At 41.9% G+C, this 21,493-nt stretch overlaps 1 protein-coding gene across 1 annotated transcript in view; it reads left to right on the forward strand.

Moving 5' to 3' along the window:
* LOC308307179 (contactin-associated protein-like 2) overlaps positions 1-21,493 on the forward strand; it is a gene marked incomplete at its 5' end in the record, with an annotated part of 419,567 nt that overhangs the window by 369,143 nt on the left and 28,931 nt on the right. The window contains 4 exons of the mRNA XM_080752350.1: positions 7,367-7,603; positions 15,892-16,125; positions 16,227-16,360; positions 20,802-20,895. Coding sequence (XP_080608476.1) covers positions 7,367-7,603; positions 15,892-16,125; positions 16,227-16,360; positions 20,802-20,895 — 699 coding nt within the window. The remainder of the gene's footprint in view (positions 1-7,366; positions 7,604-15,891; positions 16,126-16,226; positions 16,361-20,801; positions 20,896-21,493) is intronic.

Raw genomic sequence — 21,493 nt, forward strand, 5'->3', positions numbered from 1 at the left:
AGTTGTTTAACTCATATACCTTCTCAACCTCATTTACCCATTTAGAACGGGTACACATTATTGTGTATCATTATTTTATGCTTTAACTGTTGAGAAATAGCAGATATACAAGCTCGCAGCGTGGCACAGAGTGCGGCACTGCAAGCTTGTAGATCTGCTATTTTTGAAAAATCGTGAAAATTTGAATTTTGACCAGATTCTACAAGTGTCTTTTGAATCCTAAGATCTTTTGAAAAACCTATGTTTCTATGTCAGCAATCTGGCTATAGCCATCGTCAAAGAAAAGGTCCTTTTCACTTAACTGGAGCTCAGTTAATCTGTTCTTGAGAGACTACTATGTCAGTGGTTCTCATGTGAAGGACCCCCAAAATGATATTTATTTGGCCACGGACCCCCATCTCAAAATATTTAGTTCCAGGGACCCCCCCCCCCAGAAGCAAAATTTTAGTTACACACGTTCGCTTTGAAAATGTATTCAAAGATTTGCACACATTTTCACGACTTTTTCAAAAAATAGCAGTTCTACAAGCTCGCAGCGCGGCACTCGGTGCTGCGCTGTGAGCTTGTATACCTGCTATTTTTCACTGGTTAAAGCATTCAATAATTCTGGGCCTAAACGGGTTAAGAAAAATGGAGGCACTTTTTGAGTCCCTTTGGTCACTTTTTTGTAACCACAAAGCTTTGGTGGATAACGGGTTTCGAAGTTCCTTTCTCCTTCCTCCATATGCGTCCCTCTTTCTTTCTGAACATTCTAGTACCTGAGCGTCAAGCTTCCTTGAAGCTCGGGTACTAGAATAGGAACAGGAAGGAAAATCTATCATCACACATCACCTCACATCTCTGAGCTGTTAATTACAAACTGTACAAGTGAACATTGTTGTACTGCAGTAGGAGGTGGGATTGTTTCACTGGCTTAACAAGCACAGTCTCTGTCAGGGACATGCTGGGCCCCTGATTCAGCCCAGGAAAAAGAGTTGGAGAGGCCCTCATTGTGTGCTATAGAGAGAGATCTCTCTCTATAGCGCTGCTGCTACTCAAAGATTTGCCATTTTAGGCCTGGGGCCAATTCTGATATCTTCGAAAATTGGTACCACCCAAGGTGACCGTACATTTTTTACATTTTGGACTTCCTACATGTCTCTAGTTTACATTTTGGTATGATAACCCTTTCTGAGACCCAGCTTAATTGATGTTATCAGCCGCTAGAGTCGGTCTCCCATCGACTTTCTAAACAGAAGGAAAATACCCTGAAAAACAGTTTTTTTCTGGGTATTTAAGTAGGATGTGAGGGGTCTAACTAGGGGGTTGTCATGATGCTGAATCCATTGCAAGCATTTGTTTTTGCACAAAAAACATTCCTTGGGCTACAAATGGCCGGGAATGAACCGGCCGTTCGGGAGTTGTCCCGCTTTTCCCAATGGCCAGCACGTCCCTGGTCTCTGTGCTCCCTCCTAAGAGGCTTCTGCCTAGCTTAAAACTAGGGGTGTAACGATATAGTAACTGAATCTAAAAATCGATTTGAGCTACTATATCATTTGCAAAAGCAAAATATCGTACCGTTTTGGCTTTGTATTGTATCGTTTTAAAATGTGGTAAACGGTATGGAATTGTTTTGCAAACTAAGTATTTGTGCCTTGTATTTGGCAATTTTAAGTGGGAAAATGAAAAAGAGGGGTCTAATTACCTTTCCATTCCATATTATCGCTACTCTTGGTCTATCGATAAATGTGTCTAATCTGTGTTCATGTCAAGGTGGGCTTGTCCATAATGTGTTGAAATATAATGTCCATGTATTTGCTTGATAATCACAGCGTTTACTTCCATAATAATAGATTTTGTATACGTTTTAGACAGATTTCATTTCTTTGCTAAATAGTTACTATATCAATTTTAAAGCATTGAATCGAATCGTATCATATCGCCATGAATGAACCAATATCGTTCATGTATCATATCGTTAACCATGTATCGTGATGCATATCGCTGTTAAAATTTATCGTTACACCCCTACTTAAAACCCACCACTGTTCCTCAGAATCACACACACGCACGCGCACACCCACACACTTGCATCAGCATTCTTTCTACACACTTCAGTGTACACCATTCATGCCTGAACATAGCACACACGCGCGCGCACGCGTGCGCACACGCGCACACGTTTAATCATACACATGTCTGCCCACACACCAGTGGCGTCAGTTCAGCAAAAGCTAGGGTATGGCAAAGATGGGAGTCCTCATGGAAAAGAGGCATTACATTTTGTATAACACAGTTCTATTGTGAAAATAGCCGATCTACATGCTCACAACGCCTCACAATGTCTAAAAAAACTAGTTTTGTCATTTTTTACACAGGTTTCTACGGTTTCTTGGGCTGATATGGCAGCCTGGAATGGTTGTTCAAGTGCGGCTAAACTTGGCATTTTAGTAAACATGCCACAATTAACAATAATGCATTGCACCTGTGCAGCTGACCTGCGGAACCTGGGAACATACCATTCTGTCAAGATGGGGAGAATAAAAGTGTGGAGAATATAATTATAATACCTTGTTAAAGTGACCATTTTGTAAAATGTAGCATTTGTAGTTATTTTACTGTAATTTAACAACATAATAACCAGCACAGATAGACAAAGACACATTCATGGATTTATATTTAAAAGTAACTTTTATTTTCCCCCCTGGACCCAGGGTATGGCAGCTGCATACCCCTGCCATACCCAATTGATGCCCCTGCCACACACGCATGTGTTACTTAATCAAGTGTGTGGAAAGCTATCCGTAACTGTCTGACTTTTTACTCGGCATACTGTATCTTGAGAAGCATTCAACCGATCGACTTCATCCTCCATGGCGGTTATATTGATGAGCACAGGCGAGGAAACGCAGGGACGAGTGGATGGGATGAGCGTGCAGGGGTGTCGCACCAAATTCTGGGCCCTGGGTACAAGAATTCACTCACATTTTGTGCTTTAACTATTGAAAAACAGCAGATATACCTCGGTGCCGCGCTGTGAGCTTGTAGATCTGCTATTTTTGAAAAATCATGAAAATTCGTGCGGAGTCTGAATATTTCAAATCCTTCTAAGGTTTTACTTTTTTTGAAAAAAACATGTTTTTATGTCAGTGGTGCTCAAACATTTTCATGTGTAGAACCCCCAAAATTATATGTATTTGGCCAAGGACCCCCCATCTCAAAATATTTAGTTCCAGGGACCCCCCAGAAGCAAAAAAAAAAAAGAGTTACAAATGTTTGCTTAAAAAGTACATATTCTGTATTTCTGTATTTATTTATTAGCACATAGTTGAAATACAATTAACAATACATTTGTGTGACAATATTGTGCAGGAGAAGTTAACTCATACAGTGCCTATTTGGACCTTATTAACGTCCTGGGTACCTATCCCGAAATAGTTCGGCTTTTATATATATTTTTGTAAAAAAAAAAGAAGAAAAATCGAGCCGCGCCACCGGCCGTCATCTGTTTACACGGCCCGCGAGAGCGTCGCGCCGCCGATATTTACCATCCACTCCAATGCAATCCAGGATCTTTAGAGCTCATTTTCTCTGTTCCATGCATATCCATGAGGTGTGCAAGGTTTAATCATGGCTAAATCGCCGAAAATAGGGCTTCTAAAATGCTTGGTAGCCAATAGATAACTTCAAGCTAACTTCATCCTGTTCCTGTACATGCACAAAGGAAAGTGTTCAGGCGCATCATGGCTGCGCACGGCTTGTGCATATACCAGCGTATCTCTATGGTGAATTCTATGGCCATTGGGCGCCCTCTAGTGGTGAAAGCTGGCACTGAAAGCGAAGCCTGGTGGCTTATGAAGAACTTCCCCTAATTTATAAAATCAGCCTGGTGGCTTATGAAGAATTTATAAAATCAGATATAAGTATACATAATTATAAAGATTTGCACACATTTTCACGACTTTTCAAAAATCGCAGATCTACAAGCTCGCAGCACGGCACTCGGTGCCGCGCTGTGAGCTTGTAGATCTGCTATTTTTCAATAGCTAAAGTGTAAAACAATTAAGGCCCCTCCACCTTGGGCCCTGGTAACTCAGTCCCACTTTCCCTCCCCTTGTGACGCCCCTGACCTGCGTGCTCCGAACTGGCACGCATTCTGAACGGTGCATGGCTACGCCTTCCAAACGGGCACTGCACTCGCGATGTTAAATTGAAGTTTTGCTCAACAGCAGCAAACAGCACTGTGGGCGTCTGTGTATGAAACCAAATCCATTCTCTTATGACTCACTAGTTGCGTTTCCATAAAGCTTATTCGAAAATAGGAAGCAAATCATCAGAAAGTCGAAAAAAAGAACATGCACATTTTGCCTGTTTCCATCCACTGATGAAATGCGATTCTTGGGTGATAGTTCATGAAATAAGCAGTCGGACAGGCGCTATTTTTCCAGTCAAGTGAGACACGTTTATTGAACATGCACTCTAACCCAGGGCTCTTCAGCCTATATATATATATATATATATATATATATATATATAAGAGAGAGAGAGAGAGAGAGAGAGAGAGAGAGAGAGAGAGAGAGAGAGGAGAGAGAGACAGAATTAGCGACGCTCCACTCCACATTCTGTAGGCTACTTCACGTTCACCGCCCCCACAACAGCATTGCACACGATAACAGCTGATATACAGTACAAGCTCATCACATCTCGTTGCGGATGCAATGTGAGCTTGGACTAGGAGGTCTGCCGTTCTCGCGACGCCGTCGCAGAACGTAGAATAATGACGAATGGTTTTACTTTTGAGCACAACTGCTTTGAACATACTGTATACTCGCTTAGTCTTTCCATTGCACTCATGCACATTACGTTTTTTCGATAAAGCCTCAAAATCCACCTACTCCAAGCGCATAAATGTTTTTGTGAAAAATGTAAGTTCATTCGAATTTTGAAGTGTGTCCATTAAAAGATGTATGCGCAAAAGCCTTAATCATAGAATCAACCCCTCCCCTTTTACCATTCACCCAACACTGTGGGTGTAGCTAACTTCAGCTGGATCACCACCCACCATGACAAACAGGCATACTTAATGAGCTGGTGGGTGTGGCCACATAAAAACATAATTTTCTTTCTGTACACTTTTTTGGAAAAAGATCTTCCTCCTAGTATAATCATAATAGTAGATAATCATGTTTTAGAGGGGAAAAAATCATGGCACCCCATCTTTAATAACTTTTTTCATTTATTTGTAATAATTCTATGGGGGGAAAAAATACAATAAAAACGTATTAAAAATAAATGAAAAAGGTTATCAAAAAAGCACAACCTGCTCACGTATTAGGAGGGTATTATGAGTCACCAGAAAAAATAATTGGTGTTTTTAATGAATCTATCATGGTTAACTTTTTTGTTGCCATGATTTTTTCTCTTCAATGTCCCTTGATGCCATGGTCTCCATAGACTTCCATGTAATTTATAGTGCAAGGATCGTGCACGCCCATGCCTAGATGATGCACCACGTGTGTGCCCACTGTTCACAGCTTTCAAACAAAAAAATCCGCTTGGAAATCCGTTCAGGCATTCATGATTTATCAGCCATTATGTTTTCTTCAGATGTAAACAAACATGGCTGCCATGTTTGAAAGAATGGGTTGGTATGGGGGTTAAACATGCAATTTCGCAATCGCGATCATGCCTAACACATTTCTGGAGGTCAAAAAAAAAAACGTTGAAAAAAAAAAGTTTTTTCTTCAAAAACGGCCCAACTCGGGAAACTCGGGGTTGGCACAGCATTGGTACCAATACAAACTCGGGAAACTCGGGGTTGGCACCATATGTGTTAAAATGGAGTTTGAAGTTACAATGGGTGTGTATGGGGCCCTCCTCTTGGAGGAAGAGGACAAATATCTAAATATTGAATGAAGCAAATTAAATTCTGTTCTGGGTGTTCATAAAAGCCTGATTAGATGATAAAATGACCAAAAGTTATTTTTTGAAAGTGAAATATCCCTATATAAGGAGGTGGAAAAGTGCTGAGGTAAATGGAGAACTTATTTCTGTCTCAGTTGTACAAATCGATCATCCTGATGTTATATCAGGATGTTCTGTACTTACTGTCATTTCTCTGTTTATGATGATTCCATCGTCGAAACATCCTCACTTTATTCTGCAATTTGCATCCGAGCATACTATTATTACATCTCTATATTTTACTTGCAATATGTAAATATGCTCAGACCAGGGCAGGAATGGCCATGGCCATCGTTGCCCCTCAGTTTGGCCTTGTGCCCCTCCAAAAAACGGCATGCCCTGAGGCCACAGTGGCCTTAATGCCCCAGCCCAGCTTTCTCCTCTGTTTCTGGCTTGTCAATATGTAGACAACAGTGTCTTTTGTCATGTAGACACCAGTGTCTTGTTGAGTCCCTATTTTTAAACCAATCCAGTATCTTTGATTTGTGCAGGGCTGAGCGTCAGATTGTAAATACCCATTTATTTATTTCACAGCACATATTCTACATATTATATTAAATGGAACCCTCAAATTCAATTAATTATTTCAGTGGACTAAAATCTAGTTTTATTTGATGGCCTTCCTGCCCTGGCATTTGGCCTTTGTGCACACAAAAAATGGACAACACCCAAAGGCCAAGTGGCCTTGCCCCTAAAATGATGAAATTCCAGGCCTGGCTCAGACTGTAAGGATGATTAGATTTGTAAAACGTGCTGCACTCTCGTGCACTCACCTACTGCATGTATTCAATCGTCTGAGTTCGAAACAAACTGGAATTTATAGGGATTTCCTCAAGAACAACTCTAACTCATATTTGACCTCTTTTTACAGTATTTGAATTTCTCTGTCTATCTCACCTAAATCAGTGGTTCTCAAACTTGGGGTCGGGACCCCAAGTGGGGTCCGCAAATTATTTTGTGGGGTCCCCAGATGATTAGCTTAATGTACATGTTATTTATTTTACTCACTCAACGGTAAACAAACCAACAACCAACATACAGTTGTGTATACATGGTATCTGCACATTTCTGCACATTTCTAAAGTGGCAATTTAAGGACTTTCAAGACCGTTTTAATACCAAACTGGCCAAACTGTCAAATATTAAGTAAGCTAGATGCAAACATTGTGAAAATAGCTAATCTACATGCTCACAACACCTCGCAGTGCGAGGCGTTGTGAGCATGTAGATTAGCTATTTTCACAATACTTATCTGTGGAACCGAGTCACATTAAATGTAATACCTACAATTCCAAGTGCTTGTCAGGGTGGGGGTCCCCAGTTCAAATATGTTTATTTTGGGGGTCACGGCTTAAAAAGGTTTGACAAGCCCTGTCCTAAATCTAACTATGCTGCGTCTCCATCCTCTCCTCTCTTCCTGTAGGTGCGGCGGGGGGCCAGAGGGGGTTCCTGGGTTGTATCCGCGCTCTGAGGATGAACGGCGTGACCCTGGACCTGGAGGAGAGGGCAAAGGTGACGCCGGGGGTCAAGCCTGGCTGTCAGGGTCACTGCACCAGCTATGGGATGTACTGTCAGAACGGAGGGAAGTGTGTGGAGAAGTACAACGGCTACTCCTGTGACTGCACCTCCACGGCCTACGACGGAGCCTTCTGCACCCGAGGTGACACCTGTCACACAATCATAATACCAGTAAGACTCCCTAAATCGGGAGATAAGCATCCGTCAAAAATGTGTTTTGTAAGAATCGGCCTCATGGTGGCACTAGAAGAGGGCCATGTGAGAAATGAGGGGTGGAGGTTGTGGTTTGGCAGCCAAGGAGTGTGTAGTGCAAAGTTTGGAATGTATAGGGGCAACGGTGGCGGAGACATGAGTAGGGGAAAAGTGTGACATGACGTGACTGACTGACAGCCGGGGGAGGTTGTGATAATTAGTAACTGTGACCCGACCATCGCAACAATACTCTAATACAGTGGTTTTCAACCCTTTTCATATCCAGGTTCATCATTATTTATTGGGCATTTGAGCCACGGGCCACCATTTGATGAATTTAACCTCTCAGACCCCAAACTAACAAAAATATTTTGTTATCGTTGAATTTTGTCCACAATTGCTGTATTGAGGAGAGATAACAGGCAAACGTTGAACAAAATAATGATTCTACATGCTTTAATTGTGTAGACTTCTTGTAAATTAAGTAATGCAGATGTTTAACAATAATTCTTAGCTGGGGACCACCTGCTGGAACCACCTCAAGGACCACTGGTTGTCCCCAGACCACTGGTTGAAAACCACTACTATAATACCTTTAGATCAGAAATGTATAGCTGAACTACAAGTGCCAGAGTTTCACACAATCACATTAAAAAAAATATGAGTTACAAGGTGGAGAGGCCTTAATTATTTTTATCAACACAAATTGTTGGTTCCCTTATCACTGTGACATCACAGGTGACATCCCCTATGTAAAAGTCTATACTAATCCCTTTTATGCCCATATATGAAGATCCCTGATGACATATTAGTAAGGGAAAGTTAGCCTATTGCTACATCAATCTGGGAACTAAATCTAAATCACTAGCTTTCTTCACAAATGTGTTCACAAAGGTGTCTACTATCACCTCTGAACTTTGTCAAACCCAACTCCCTTGACATACTTTGTGGGAGCCAATCAAAGTTGGGGGTATCGGGATACCCAGGGCCTGGGATTAAAGGGGGGAAAATAAAACATGGCCAATATGAACGTATGAAGTGTGTAATTAGGGTATTGTTGGGCTGCTGAATCCATTCCAACCATTAGTTATCCTTAGCCTAATTGGCTAAGGCTTAGACAATCATGTCATTCGAGTTCACCTGTGTCCTGTTAGTCCCTATGTTTTAAACCCTGTGTTTGAATGTTCCTTGTCAGATTGTATCATGTTATCCTGTGTGTCATGTGTGATTACCCACCTGATCTTGAATAGTTTTCATGAATTCAAACACTACTACAACCTTTTTTTTATTGCTAATATTATATGTCTCATGGACACACAAAATTAGGTGTGGCCTATTTTATGGCCAAGGAGTCATTTTAACTGAAAACGAATGGTTGGAATGGATTCAGCAGCCCAAAAATACCCAAATTACACACCTCATACGCTCATATTGGCCATTTTTTATTTTTTGCCCATATCTGTGTGGCTGGTTCAGATAGGGATCTCCATGTATGGGCATAAAATATGTTGTATGTACCGTATGGATACATATTATTATTAACACATCTGGTGCCAACCCCGAGTTTCCCGAGTTTGAAAAGATACCACCCCTGTGCCAACCCCGAGTTTCCCGAGTTTGGGCCGTTTTTGAAGAAAACAATTTTTTTTTTCAACATTTTTTTTTTTTCAAAAATGTTCTTTGGACCTCCACAAATGTATTAGGCATGATCGCCATCGCGAAATTGCATGTTTAACCCCCATACCAACCCATTCTTTCAAACAAATCTGAAGAAAACATAATGGCTGATAAATCATGAATGCCTGAACGGATTTCCAAGCGGATTGTTTTGTTTGAAAGCTGTGAACAGTGTGCACACACGTGGTGCATCATCTAGGCATGGGCGTGCACGATCCGTGCACTATAAATTACATGGAAGTCTATGGAGACCATGGCATCGCGGGACATTGATGAGAAAAAATCACTGCAACATAAGTGTTCTTTCTTTCGTGTATCATCGTCCTTGATGATTGGTTGACAACATTGTATTTCACAAGATGTCTTGTTACTTAGGGGAGGCCATGGGGCTGGCTGTTGTCTTCTCCCCCTTGCTGACGTCGGCTTAGGCAGGGTTTGAACCACTCACCTTCCGCACGAAGGGCATATGCACTAACCACTACACCAACGTCGCGCCCAACATAAGTGTTAATAAAGGCTAACGTAAAATAAAAAGTCCATATATGGGCATTCCCAGAAACAAAATCCCTTTTATGCCCATATATGGAGATTTGGGATGTCATCAATCCCAGGCCCTAACTGGCCCAAGAGCATGCTTTACTTTGATTTACACCCTACCTTCCCCAAAAACATTAAAGACGGGGTGAAATCAAAAACATGTTTTTTCACACTTTTAGAGCATATCTGTAGTGATAATATGGCCATACCTAACACTAGATGCCAAAAAAATAGAAAATAAACCATTTTTGTGTATATTTATATCAAAGGTCCCTAAATAGGCCATTCTTAATTACTTTCTGTGAACAGAAATTAAAAAAGTGATGACATAGATAGAGTTTTTGAATATAAATGAACCTTTGATTACATTCACCTGTTTGTTTCCCATTGCTGGCTCCCATTACTCCCATTACTCAGATTTTAAATCCCATCGCCTGAAGGGCTGCCTGGTCCCCTCGGATAGGTTCAGAAACACACAGGCTTCCTTTTCAAACTGAAACTTCAAAATAAAATACCCCAAATAGTCATTTCATTGGATCTTTAATATTAAGTCCATTATGTATATATATATATATATATATATATATATATATATATATATATATATATTAATAAAGGATAAAATAAATATAATGTCCATACAGTATGGGCATTCCCAGATGAATGCCCATATTTGGTAATGCCCATATATGGGCATGTTTTGACATAACATAGTTGACTATCATGCAACAATCTATACTATGGGTAACTGGTCCGATATATATCACTGGCCAGATGGCCAAGAATTGGCGCGACCTGTCCCTTTAGGGCGAGGTTGCATATCGGCCTGAGGTGTCTTACTTGTATACTTTAGCTATATTAGCAGATCTACAAGCTCACAACACGGCACCGAGTGCCAGGCTGCAAGCTTGTAGATCTGCCATTTTTGAAAAGTCTTCTGGGGGGGGTCCCTGGAACTAAATATTTTGATATGGGGGTCCGTGGCCAAATACATATCATTTTGGGGGTCCTTGACATGAAGAAATGTGAGCACTAGTGACATAGAAACATAGGTTTTTCAAAAAAAAAAAAACCTTAGAAGGATTTGAAATATTCAAAGACTAGCAACAATTGTTCATGTTTAAAAAATAAAATAGCAGATCTACAAGCTCGCAGCGCAGCACTCGGTGCCACTCTGTGAGCTTGTATATCTGCTATTTTTCAATAGTTAAAGCACAAAATAAATGGGTTAAACCCCCTCCCCCTATGAAGAACATTAATGGGGGGCCCGCAGTGAATCCTTGTACCCAGGGCCCAGAATTCGGTGCGACACCCCTGGTCACAGCCACTTGGAACTCCAACTTATACACTTACAGCAAAAGTGTTTTTTTCTTGACAGACACAAAGACACACACAAAAGGACATACAAGGGAGAAAGCATACTTCCTGGCCATGCCATCGGCCCGAGACAAAAACACAGTGCTACAAATCACTTTAACTGTTTTACTTAAGGATGGGTATCGTTCACCTTTGAATCGATACGATAACCTTTTTCGATACCTGGGAATCGATACGATACCCTTTTTGATACCATTTTTGATACTTTTTATTTAAGTTTAACTGCTGCGGTAGAGCAGAGGTGATGATGATGATCACACAGTGTGGCGGAGCGGAGAGTATAGACGTTGGATAATCATCATAATAATAAACATTATAGGCTATTGTCGGCTATGTTCCACAGTAACGAGTGTAGCCTACTAAAGCAGTCAGTAGCCCAACTGTTAAAGATGCGACCCGCCAGGGGTGCGTTCCAGAGTATCGAAACGAGGTATTGTTCGTTTTTACGTGAACCGATACCCGATAGTATCGACGTCATGCAATCGATATGATTAAAAGTATCGCAGACGATACCCAACCCTAGTTTTACTGCCAGATGTTGTTATTTATTTATTGGGTTTTGTGCCAGCAAAAGCACCTTACCTTTGCGATGTTATAGACAAAGATGTATTTTATTTTTTTTAATCATTATTATTTTATTTTATCCTTAAATAGGTGTACTTTCGCTATACCAGCAGTAGAGGGCATCCTCATGCAAGAATTAATGTGAAATGGCCGCGGTAGGCTGCCGTCCGTCAAGGCCGCTCAATCGCTACAGAGCAATAGACCCAGAGAAAATAACATGGAAGTGTTTTGTTACTCCATTGATGCTAACGTCCAGTGGGTTTTTGAGAGCACTTTTACGGGAGCTGTCTCTACGGTACACACCCGCGCGACCCCTCATCAGTTTACAGACATCAAACCAAGGTACAAAAGAACGAGCCAAAGAACGTACTATTGGCATCGCGCCGCCGGGAAAAATGGGGCGAACGGGAACGTCCAAAGCGTTGATAGAGTTAATATGGCTAAGCCATGTTTTGAAGCGGGCGGATTGGCATGGATGAATTGACAATTTCCGGAGTCTAAGTGCTGTGTTTTTCCCCACCGGCATTTCACTGCAATTTTAGTGTCAACGTCAAGCATAATTGTCTCCACCAGCCGAAGGCATGGGGGAGAGTATGTTTTCCCCTCCGTCCGTCCGTGCGTCCGTCCGTCCATCCGTTACCAGCTAATCTCCGGCGCCGTTGGCCCGGTCGCTGCCAAACTGTGCACACACACTCCCTGGATACCAATTCAGAACCTCTGCCCCACATTTTTCACATGGGCCTGTTCTAGCGCCACCAGGAGGCCGTTTTTTGCAAAACTAACTATTGCCAGTACTCGGTAGACAGACACGTCTCTACAGTCATGTGATCGACATGGATCTGTCCGATTTTCCATATTCCATCCTGATTGGCTAAAACTGGCTTCCAAAGTTAGCAGGATTGGTCAGTTTTGAATAAAATGCCTGAAATCATGAACGCAGTATGCGATTTTGGTAAAATTGTGCATGCACATTCCCAATAGGCAGAGGAATAAATGCCACTTAAATGTTTTCAAATCGGCCTCATGGTGGCGCTATAACAGGCCGATTTGTGTTTTTACCTATAACTCCACTGATCAGTGTACAGCTTTGTATGTGCACTCCCTAGAGGCCAAGGAAAAACCTTTGCCCTGCTTTTTTCATATCTGCCTTTTATAGCGCCACCTGGAGGCCGACTTGTGTAAAACATTTTTTTTCCTATTATTCCTTGAGATATTTTCCAAAAATCATGCAAATCAGTACACAGTATCTCTATAGTCCTGTGATCAAGACAGATCTGTCTGATATTTCACATTCCATCCTAATTGGCTAACATTGACTTCCAAAGTTTGCAGGATTGGTCCATTTTGAACAAAATCACTTAAATAATGAACGCAGCTTGTGATTACAGAGAAATTCTGCACGCACATTCCCACTAGGTCAAGGAACAAATGCCACCCTTTTCACATTGGCCTGTTATAGCGCCACCAGCAGGTCGACTTTTTCCAAACACATTTTTGGAACAAAATGCCTCAAGTCATGCAGGGTCACATTGCTGTTAAAGGCCAAAGAAGACATGGCACCCTTTTCACATTTACCGCCACCAGGACCTACCTTACCTGGTGGAGATCCTGTGCTCGGAAGAGCACTGCTTCTAGTTTGTGCTGTTTTGATTGATTGAATTTATTAGAGGTTTGCATAGGAAAAAGTACAGTTTCACGACAGTACAAAATCTACAAATCACTGGTACAAGGTCAACTAAAAGGAGATCCTAGTAGGGTTTTCGGCTTGGAGCTTTCCAGCAGCATGTTGGGCATGTCATTATAGGTTAAACAATTTTTGGACAATTGCGACTCAGTGTAGATCTGTTATTTTCAAAACAATGTTGAAACTCTGAAGTTGTTTAATGACATGCGGCCACCAAAATCAGTATGGGCCATCCAGCAACAAGGACATAATTCACTTGCCCAAACATTTCAAACGGCACTGTCAGATTATAGTTTTGGAAAGCTCCAGGTCAAATCAACCAAATTATGAATCAACAGAAACAAAAATATGAAAACTATTGGATAGAAACAACAAAAACACAAAGTAAACTAAATTGCTATCTGGCCCTAAAAAGACAATACACCGTGGCAGAATATCTGAGCATGGTGACTGATAATAAAGTGAGAAAAACCTTAACAATGTACAGACTCAGTGAGCACAGCCTGGCCATCGAAAAAGGCAGACATCGACAGACCTGGCTGCCCATAGAGGACAGACTGTGTTCTCACTGTGGTCAGGGAGTGGTGGAGACAGAGCTCCACTTCTTGACTGCATGTGACAAATACAAACAAATAAGAGAGGAATACTACCCTAAATTCACACAAAGATACAATTTGACTCCATCCAGGCAATCCCCTATTTACTCGGTGATAAAGCCGAATGTTCAAGGTTGGCAGCAACATATGTAGCAGCCTGTCACAAAATGAGGGACAACGGGTGAACACTATAAGTGTTGATCACTATGAATAGACTAATGTCATTTTGCTTATATTTTTCTTTGTTTTGTTCATATTGTTCTGATTTTGAATATGTATTATTTATATTATTATTTTGTATCATACTGTATTGTAATGCTTTGGCAATGTAAGAATGCTTGTCATGCCAATAAAGCTTATTTGAATTGAATTGAATTGAATTGACAGACAGACAGACAGACAGACAGACAGACAGACAGAGACAGAGAATATCACTGCTGTCAAGAGTCTTGTACGAGTGAAGGAGGAGCGCTTGATTGTGTGAAAGGTGGAGATGAGAGATGTCACTGTGTAACTCCACAGCGACAGCAGCGAAACCATAATCATGTTTATATAGAGATTCATTAGATCATTAAAAGTGGGTCTCTCTCTCTCTCTCTCTCTCTCTCTCTCTCTCTCTCTCTCTCTCTCTCTCTCTCTCTCTCTCTCTCTCTCTCTCGTTTGTGGAGGTATGGCCTGGCTTGACAAAGTACATGCAATTAACTACGTGGTTGGAATAATGTGTGCTGCTGGAGAGCTCCAATTGTTGTGAATTTGATCTGCTGTGTCATCTCCTCTCTGTCAAGCAGCTCAGCTGCTGAGCACAGTGAGGAGGGGACTACAAGTTCAACATCCAAAATGATCAAAAACTATACAGATATGCAGGGTTCCCACTTCCCACGGTCATGAAATTCCTAGAAATATTTTGAAATTTGAAAAATATTTTTCCAGTACTGGAAAAGTTTTGGAATTGATCAAGGGTCCAGGAAGGTCCTGGAAAAAATAGCTATGCATTATGTTTGGTTATTGATTTTGTTAATACCTCTGAAATGACAAATTTACCGTTGGCCAAATTGTCAAATATTAGAGGCAGAAATTGTGAAAATAGCAGATCTACATGCTCAACGCATGTAGAGCGTTGCGAGGCGTTGTTGTGAGCATGCAGATCGGCTATTTTCACAATAGAACACTGTTATACAAAATTCCTCAACTCGTAGTGCTCGTCAGCGTCCCCAATTCGAATATGGTTATTTCGGGGGTCACGGCCTTTAAAAGGTTGAGAACAACTGGCATACACTACCTGTCTTTGGGCATTGCGCATAGGAGTAAGCGACTTGTTAATGAGCTGAATTATTGTTATATAGTCCTGGAAATTGGGTTAAATATTCTGGAAAAGTTTTGGAAAAGTTTTGGAAATGAATTGGTAAAAATGGGTGGGAACCCTGTATATAGATATAGATAATAGATTCTGCTCACATGAAGTTTAATTTACTTCAAACAAAATCTCTTTTGATTCGTGACACTCCTACTACAGACAGTGCTGAATATAATGAACATTGAATGTATTATTTACATAGCAAATTGCCAGTTTATGCAATGACTATTAGGACTATGATGTAGCCACCCTTCAATATACCCCAGCCATATTTAGCAACAGTCGTTGATGAACTTTGGTGTTATGCGTGATTGCGTTTGGTCGTGTGTGGCTACCTCGCAGCAATCTAACACTAACTTTACCACATTATATTTGTGGGGTTTTAGCTCTATAAGAAGTCTAGCCAACTTTGTGATGCAAAACAATTTGTGTCTTCTCCTCTTATACAGATGTTGGTGGGTTCTTTGAGGCAGGAACACTGGTCAAGTACAACTTCCTGTCTGAAGCTCTGGCGGCGGCCAATAAGGAGTCAAGGATACTGGTCCCTCCCCTGACCCCACAGGAAGTGAATCTGACCAAGGAGGAAGTGGCCTTTAGCTTCAGTACATCCAGTACGCCGGCTATTCTGATGTATGTCAGCTCCAACACCCAGGACTATCTGGCTGTGGTGCTAAGAGAAAATGGTATGTTATGCGCACGCAGTCACGCACGCATGCACACATGCACACATGCACGTGTGCGAGCGCACACACACACACTCACTCTTGAACCTTTCCTTCCTCAGGGTCGTTGCAGGTGACCTATGACCTGGGAGGCCTGAAGGAGCCCTTCTCTATCCATGTGGACCAGCGTAACCATGCCAACGGACAAACACACAGCTTCAACATGACCAGAGTCAATAGAAGCATCACCATCCAGGTACACACACGCACGCACAAGCGCGCATGCACAAGAGTAGTAACTAATTCAATATAGTATAATATTACATTATTATTATTTTATATACATTGTTGCATTCCCTCTCTCCTCCCTCCACTCAGTGTTGATGCTTTCTCACCCAGTTGTGAGGCCAAGCTGTGAACACACAGGAGACTGTGGTCATTGTGTTGATGTGGTAATTACTGTAGACGTGTGATCTTGTATCCCACTCTAAAGAGCCTCACAGACGAAACGCGATGTTGGATCCGATCAGATCTCGTGCCCGGGGGTTTATCGGTGTTCATTTCAAACGACAGTCTTGAATTCGGGCCCGGTATATCCCGCTGTGCCAAGTGAAATATCTCAGACCATTACAAATGAGACCGACGTCTCGCGATTCTAGCCACCCACGATCTCGGGGGGGGGTGGTGCCATGAGAGACACGACTAGATGGTTCTCAACCTGTGGATCGGGACCCACAGGGGTACAAGATGTACAGAAAGGGTTCCTTTAAGATGAAACCATGTTTACATACATATATTCTAAGGAAATGAGTTATAAAATATATATTGTTTTTTATGAGACATCCATTGTAATTAATTAGGCTATGCTCCCAAATCCATTTTATTACCTTCTGTTCGCATATATGCAATGAGTCCCGCAGTGCTGCCAATCTGTTGAAGGTGAAAATCATGGAGTTTTTTTAGCGAGGTGAAACGCCATCAAAAGCCACCTCGAAGATGCAGGTTGGAACGCCATTTATATGGAGCGTGTATCACATTATCTGCGGGGATGGGTGACATAAAGTAGCCTACTGGAAATGTGCATCAAATGACAGTGCCGTCGAGCGCTGATCAGCTGCTTTTTTTCCTTTTCTTTTTTTGCGCAGCCTCTTAACAATTAAGGCACGCATGGTGCTTTCTTCAGTGGCAGTGCTACTAATTAAATATTAAAACGGCGAAATTAAACAAATATATTCGCTATAGTCTATAATAAAGAGTCTCTCTCTCTCTCCCTCTCTCTCTCTGTCTGTGCGATATTTGTAGCTAATAATGCAGTAGGCCTATTGATACTTTTACTTAAGTAAAGAATTGGAGTACTTTTTCCATCACTGCTCAAATTAACTGTTCATCAGCGTGAATGCTTTCAGGTGTGTATGTGTATCTGATCAATATAGGAAATTGCCCATTACATCCTGCATGACATCAAAGCGACATGTTGTGTGAAGTCTTGTGAGCATGAAAGAGTTTGAACTTGAACATGTAGTGCGCTACATCGTGAAAAAAGTATTAAGAGTAGACCTAGGCTAGGCCTATAAAAGCCTTTTAAAATGTTATATCTTGCTCAAATTAATCATTACATCATTGCGCGAAACTATAGCACACGCGAGCCCATGGCATCTCACCCCTGGTCAGATCAATAATTAGCGCATCAGTTCCAGGTGGTGGTCGCTGATACGGCGAAGCGCAAATCAGGCTTGTCACTCACACAACACAGCTGCTGACGGCACCGTGTTTTAGACTTTGGTTGGTGTTATTACTGTTATGTTGATATGATTGATCTGAACTAAGCTGGACCCAGTGGATTATGTAGTCTACATGGAAGCACGTTGGCTGTCTCACCCTGTCTGTCTGTCACAGCAATGGATTAATTGGTAGAAGTTGGTGTTACATTCTTCTTTCGTGTATCATCGTCCTTTGCACACAAGTGATAACTGCGCCATCATGACAAAACATTATAAAAACAAAGGTAGGTTGGTAGGCTAGTCTTCTAGGTACTGTGCGCACACTGGCCGCTGCTCACTTTATAGATATTATAATTATATATTCAGTTATTTTTTTGGCAAGCGAGACGCGAGATGTGATGCGCATCCAGCAAGACACGGCTGAGAGTGTCGCATCTCCAATATCATTGATTGACCAGTGTCCACTCCTAAAAAGCATCAACCAGCATTTTAACGGCAACCAGCCAGACATTAAACAGACATGAGCTTAATCAGCTAATAGCAATTATGAATGTCCAAACCTCGCCGTTGTGGGCGTGCAGTCGCAGAAAAAAAAAAAGTTTAACCTCTCGCTTTTTTTTTTTTTACTGTCCCACCAACATCCAAGCATATAGAATAGGGACAGGCCTAGGTTCCTCAATATCATTTAGCTGGGGACCCCCTGGAACTCCCCAAGGACTGGCGGTCCTCTTTGAGGACCAATGAACAAACTGACAGAACGAGAGGCGCAATGTGCCTGCAGCCCGCGCGTAAAAGTAAAAAAAAAAAGGAATGCAATGGAATGTCTCTCACTTTGAGTAGGTATTACATTATATGAATAAGATATTATATATAGGGTGTCTGTCTGTCAAGTTGCACAAGGTCAATTTAGAGCCCTTATAATACACGGATAGAACAGCACTGCCCTAGCCAAATCTGCGCAGCAAAAAAAAAGACACTGCCTTGTTGCCAAATGACTGCGCAGAAGAAGAAAAAAGAAGAAAGAACGCTATAGGCTATAACGTTTTTGAACAAGTGATTACAACAAGGGAGAGAGTAGGCTAAAGTAAAAAGTAAGTAGGCTAATAATAATAATAAAAGTGTAGGCTGTGACAGAATAGCCTACACTCTGCGCAGCCTAAAAAGGGAGGAGCTGGCTTCATATAATCTGAAGCAATCCCGTGAGCTCATTCAGACGACAATAATTGTAAAGGATTCCTACCCGATGACCCGAAAATATCAAGCTTTTTTGATATTATCGTGAGTGCTCCCGACGAGTCCCGAGGTCATAAAAAAGCTAATTAACATAATCCGATCGTGTCGGGGTACTGTTCAAGCCCAAGACCGATTCCGGGGCCGACCAAACGATTTTCCCGGGGTGTCCTCCCGAAATCTGGTCGGGGATCCTCGGCCCCGGGATCGGCTCAATGTGAACGGGCCCTAAAAGACATTACCCGTTTACAAGCTGCATTCCAATGTGTGTTCATGAACAACCAGCAGGAAAATAAAGCATCTATTAAAGCAATAAGCCCCAAGAGGCCATGGTTTACCATGGAGTGCCAACGATATGGCCCTCTTAGCCATTGTAATATCACGGTAAACAAAAGCCTCGCATTGGCTTATTGCTTTTCTAAAACGTTTTCCAAACATAACAACATTAACTCTTTTAGTGCCACCCGTTCACCACTAGAGGGTGCCCCAGGTGCCATAGAAAATCCCATAGAGATATGCTGGTATATGCAGAAGCCCTGCAGCCATGACTTGCCTGAACACTTTCCTTTGTGCATGTACAGGAAGAGGATGAAGTTAGCTTGAAGTTAGCTATTGGCTACCAAGCATTTTAGAAGCCTTATTTTCGTCAACTTAGCCATGATTAAACCTTGCACACCTCATGCATGGGAAAAAAACAGAGAAGAATGAGCTCTAAAAAATCCAATGCAATCCTGGATTGCATTGGAGTGGATTTGTGCAGTTTGTTCACAGCTTTCAAACAAAAAAATCCGATTGGAAATCCGTTCAGGCATTCTTGAGATAATCGCCATTATGTTTTACATGTTATGTAAACAAACATGGCTGCCCTGTATGTTAGATGGGGTTGTATGGGGGTGGAACATGCAAAATCGCGATTGAAATCATGTTCACTAGATTTGATGGGGTCCAAAAAACAATTTTTTTTAAAAAAAAATTCAAAAAAAAAGATTTTTTTTTTTTTTTTTTTTTTTCAAAAACCGAATTTATTCGGTTTTGGCATATGTAATACGTTTTAAAAAACCGAACTTTTTCGGTTTTGGCACTGGATGAGTACAATGGAAAAAAAAAAAGTTTTTGGTAACAATTTCACTTCAAGAAAAGATTCTACAAGAAAAGTCGTCCCTGCAACTGCCAGCACAAAACAAGTTGTGCAAATGAAGCCAAACAATAAGTCCATCTTTCATTGCCTTCATAGCAATCTGAGTTCCCAGAGGTTCTTTTTCTCGCCACTAGGGGGGCGAGAAGAACCTCTGGGCCAAAACTATGATATTCCTGGGCAGGAAGTTGTCCCAGGCTCAGAATCTGAGCTGGGACAATACAGGAAGTAGAGCCCTGTGCAAACCTTCAAAACATCCAGAACAGAAACCAACCAAAAACACTACAACAATATGCAGCCCATGTTTCAAGGTGAATCCTACCAGACTACCTTCATAGCTGCTCCAGTCTCCAGTTAAAGTCTCAGTTCTCTGTTTTGGGAGACAACTGTTTATTTGAAATGTAAATACTGATTCTCTCTCTCTCTCTCCCTCTCTCTCTCTCTCTCTCTCTCTCTCTCTCTCTCTCTCTCTCTCTCTCTCTGTCTCTCTCTCCCCATCTCTCTCTCTCTCTCTCCCTCCCCCTCTCTCTCTCTCTCTCTCTCTCTCTCTCTCTCTCTCTCTCTCTCTCTCTCTCTCTCTCTCTCTCTCTCTCCCTCTCTCTCTCTCTCAGTTGGATCATTATCCTCCAGTCATCTATTCTCTCCCATACTCGTCAGACTCACAGTTCAACCTGGTCAAGACTCTGTTCCTGGGGAGAGTGTTTGGTGAGTAACAGCTTCACACAGCCTTTAAACACCCATACAGTTGTTGACGTGTTCCACCTGAATGCTGAGCCTGGGTTCTGGGTACTACGATGCGTTCGTTGGATTTTCTTTCTCTCACTTCACTTAAAAAAATTCAACGTAGCAGGCTGGAACCCAGGCTACTCACACCAGAAAAGACCATTAACAACTTGGGGTCCAAACTCGTTCAGTAACGAGATACGGCCACTGGAGGTCGCTGTGCCAAAACTCAGTTGTCTCGTCTCTCAACGAGACAAAGGGTTAACTTTGTTACATGCAGCTGCATCCGTCCTGTGTACCCTGTGAGAGACGCTGGTGCATATGTCATAACATGACGCGCACAGAAGCGAAATGGAGCATCTAGGCTGCATTGATTTCTATTCTATGCTGAAACATAAAAAGGGCTTTATCCCTGAATAAGGTGCAAAGAACGCCAGGGAAGCAGAGATCTGATTGTTTTCACGGTTTCGCGAGCATTTGTAAACAAATGGATTATCTTCCTCAATCGTCAGTGGACACTCACGTGCACACGCACGAAGCTTCCGAGGCTCTTCAAAATAGAGCATCGCAGTGAGGTGTC

Source organism: Nannobrachium achirus (genome assembly GCF_963921795.1).
Source record: "Nannobrachium achirus genome assembly, chromosome: 21".
NCBI classification, from domain to species: domain Eukaryota; kingdom Metazoa; phylum Chordata; class Actinopteri; order Myctophiformes; family Myctophidae; genus Nannobrachium; species Nannobrachium achirus.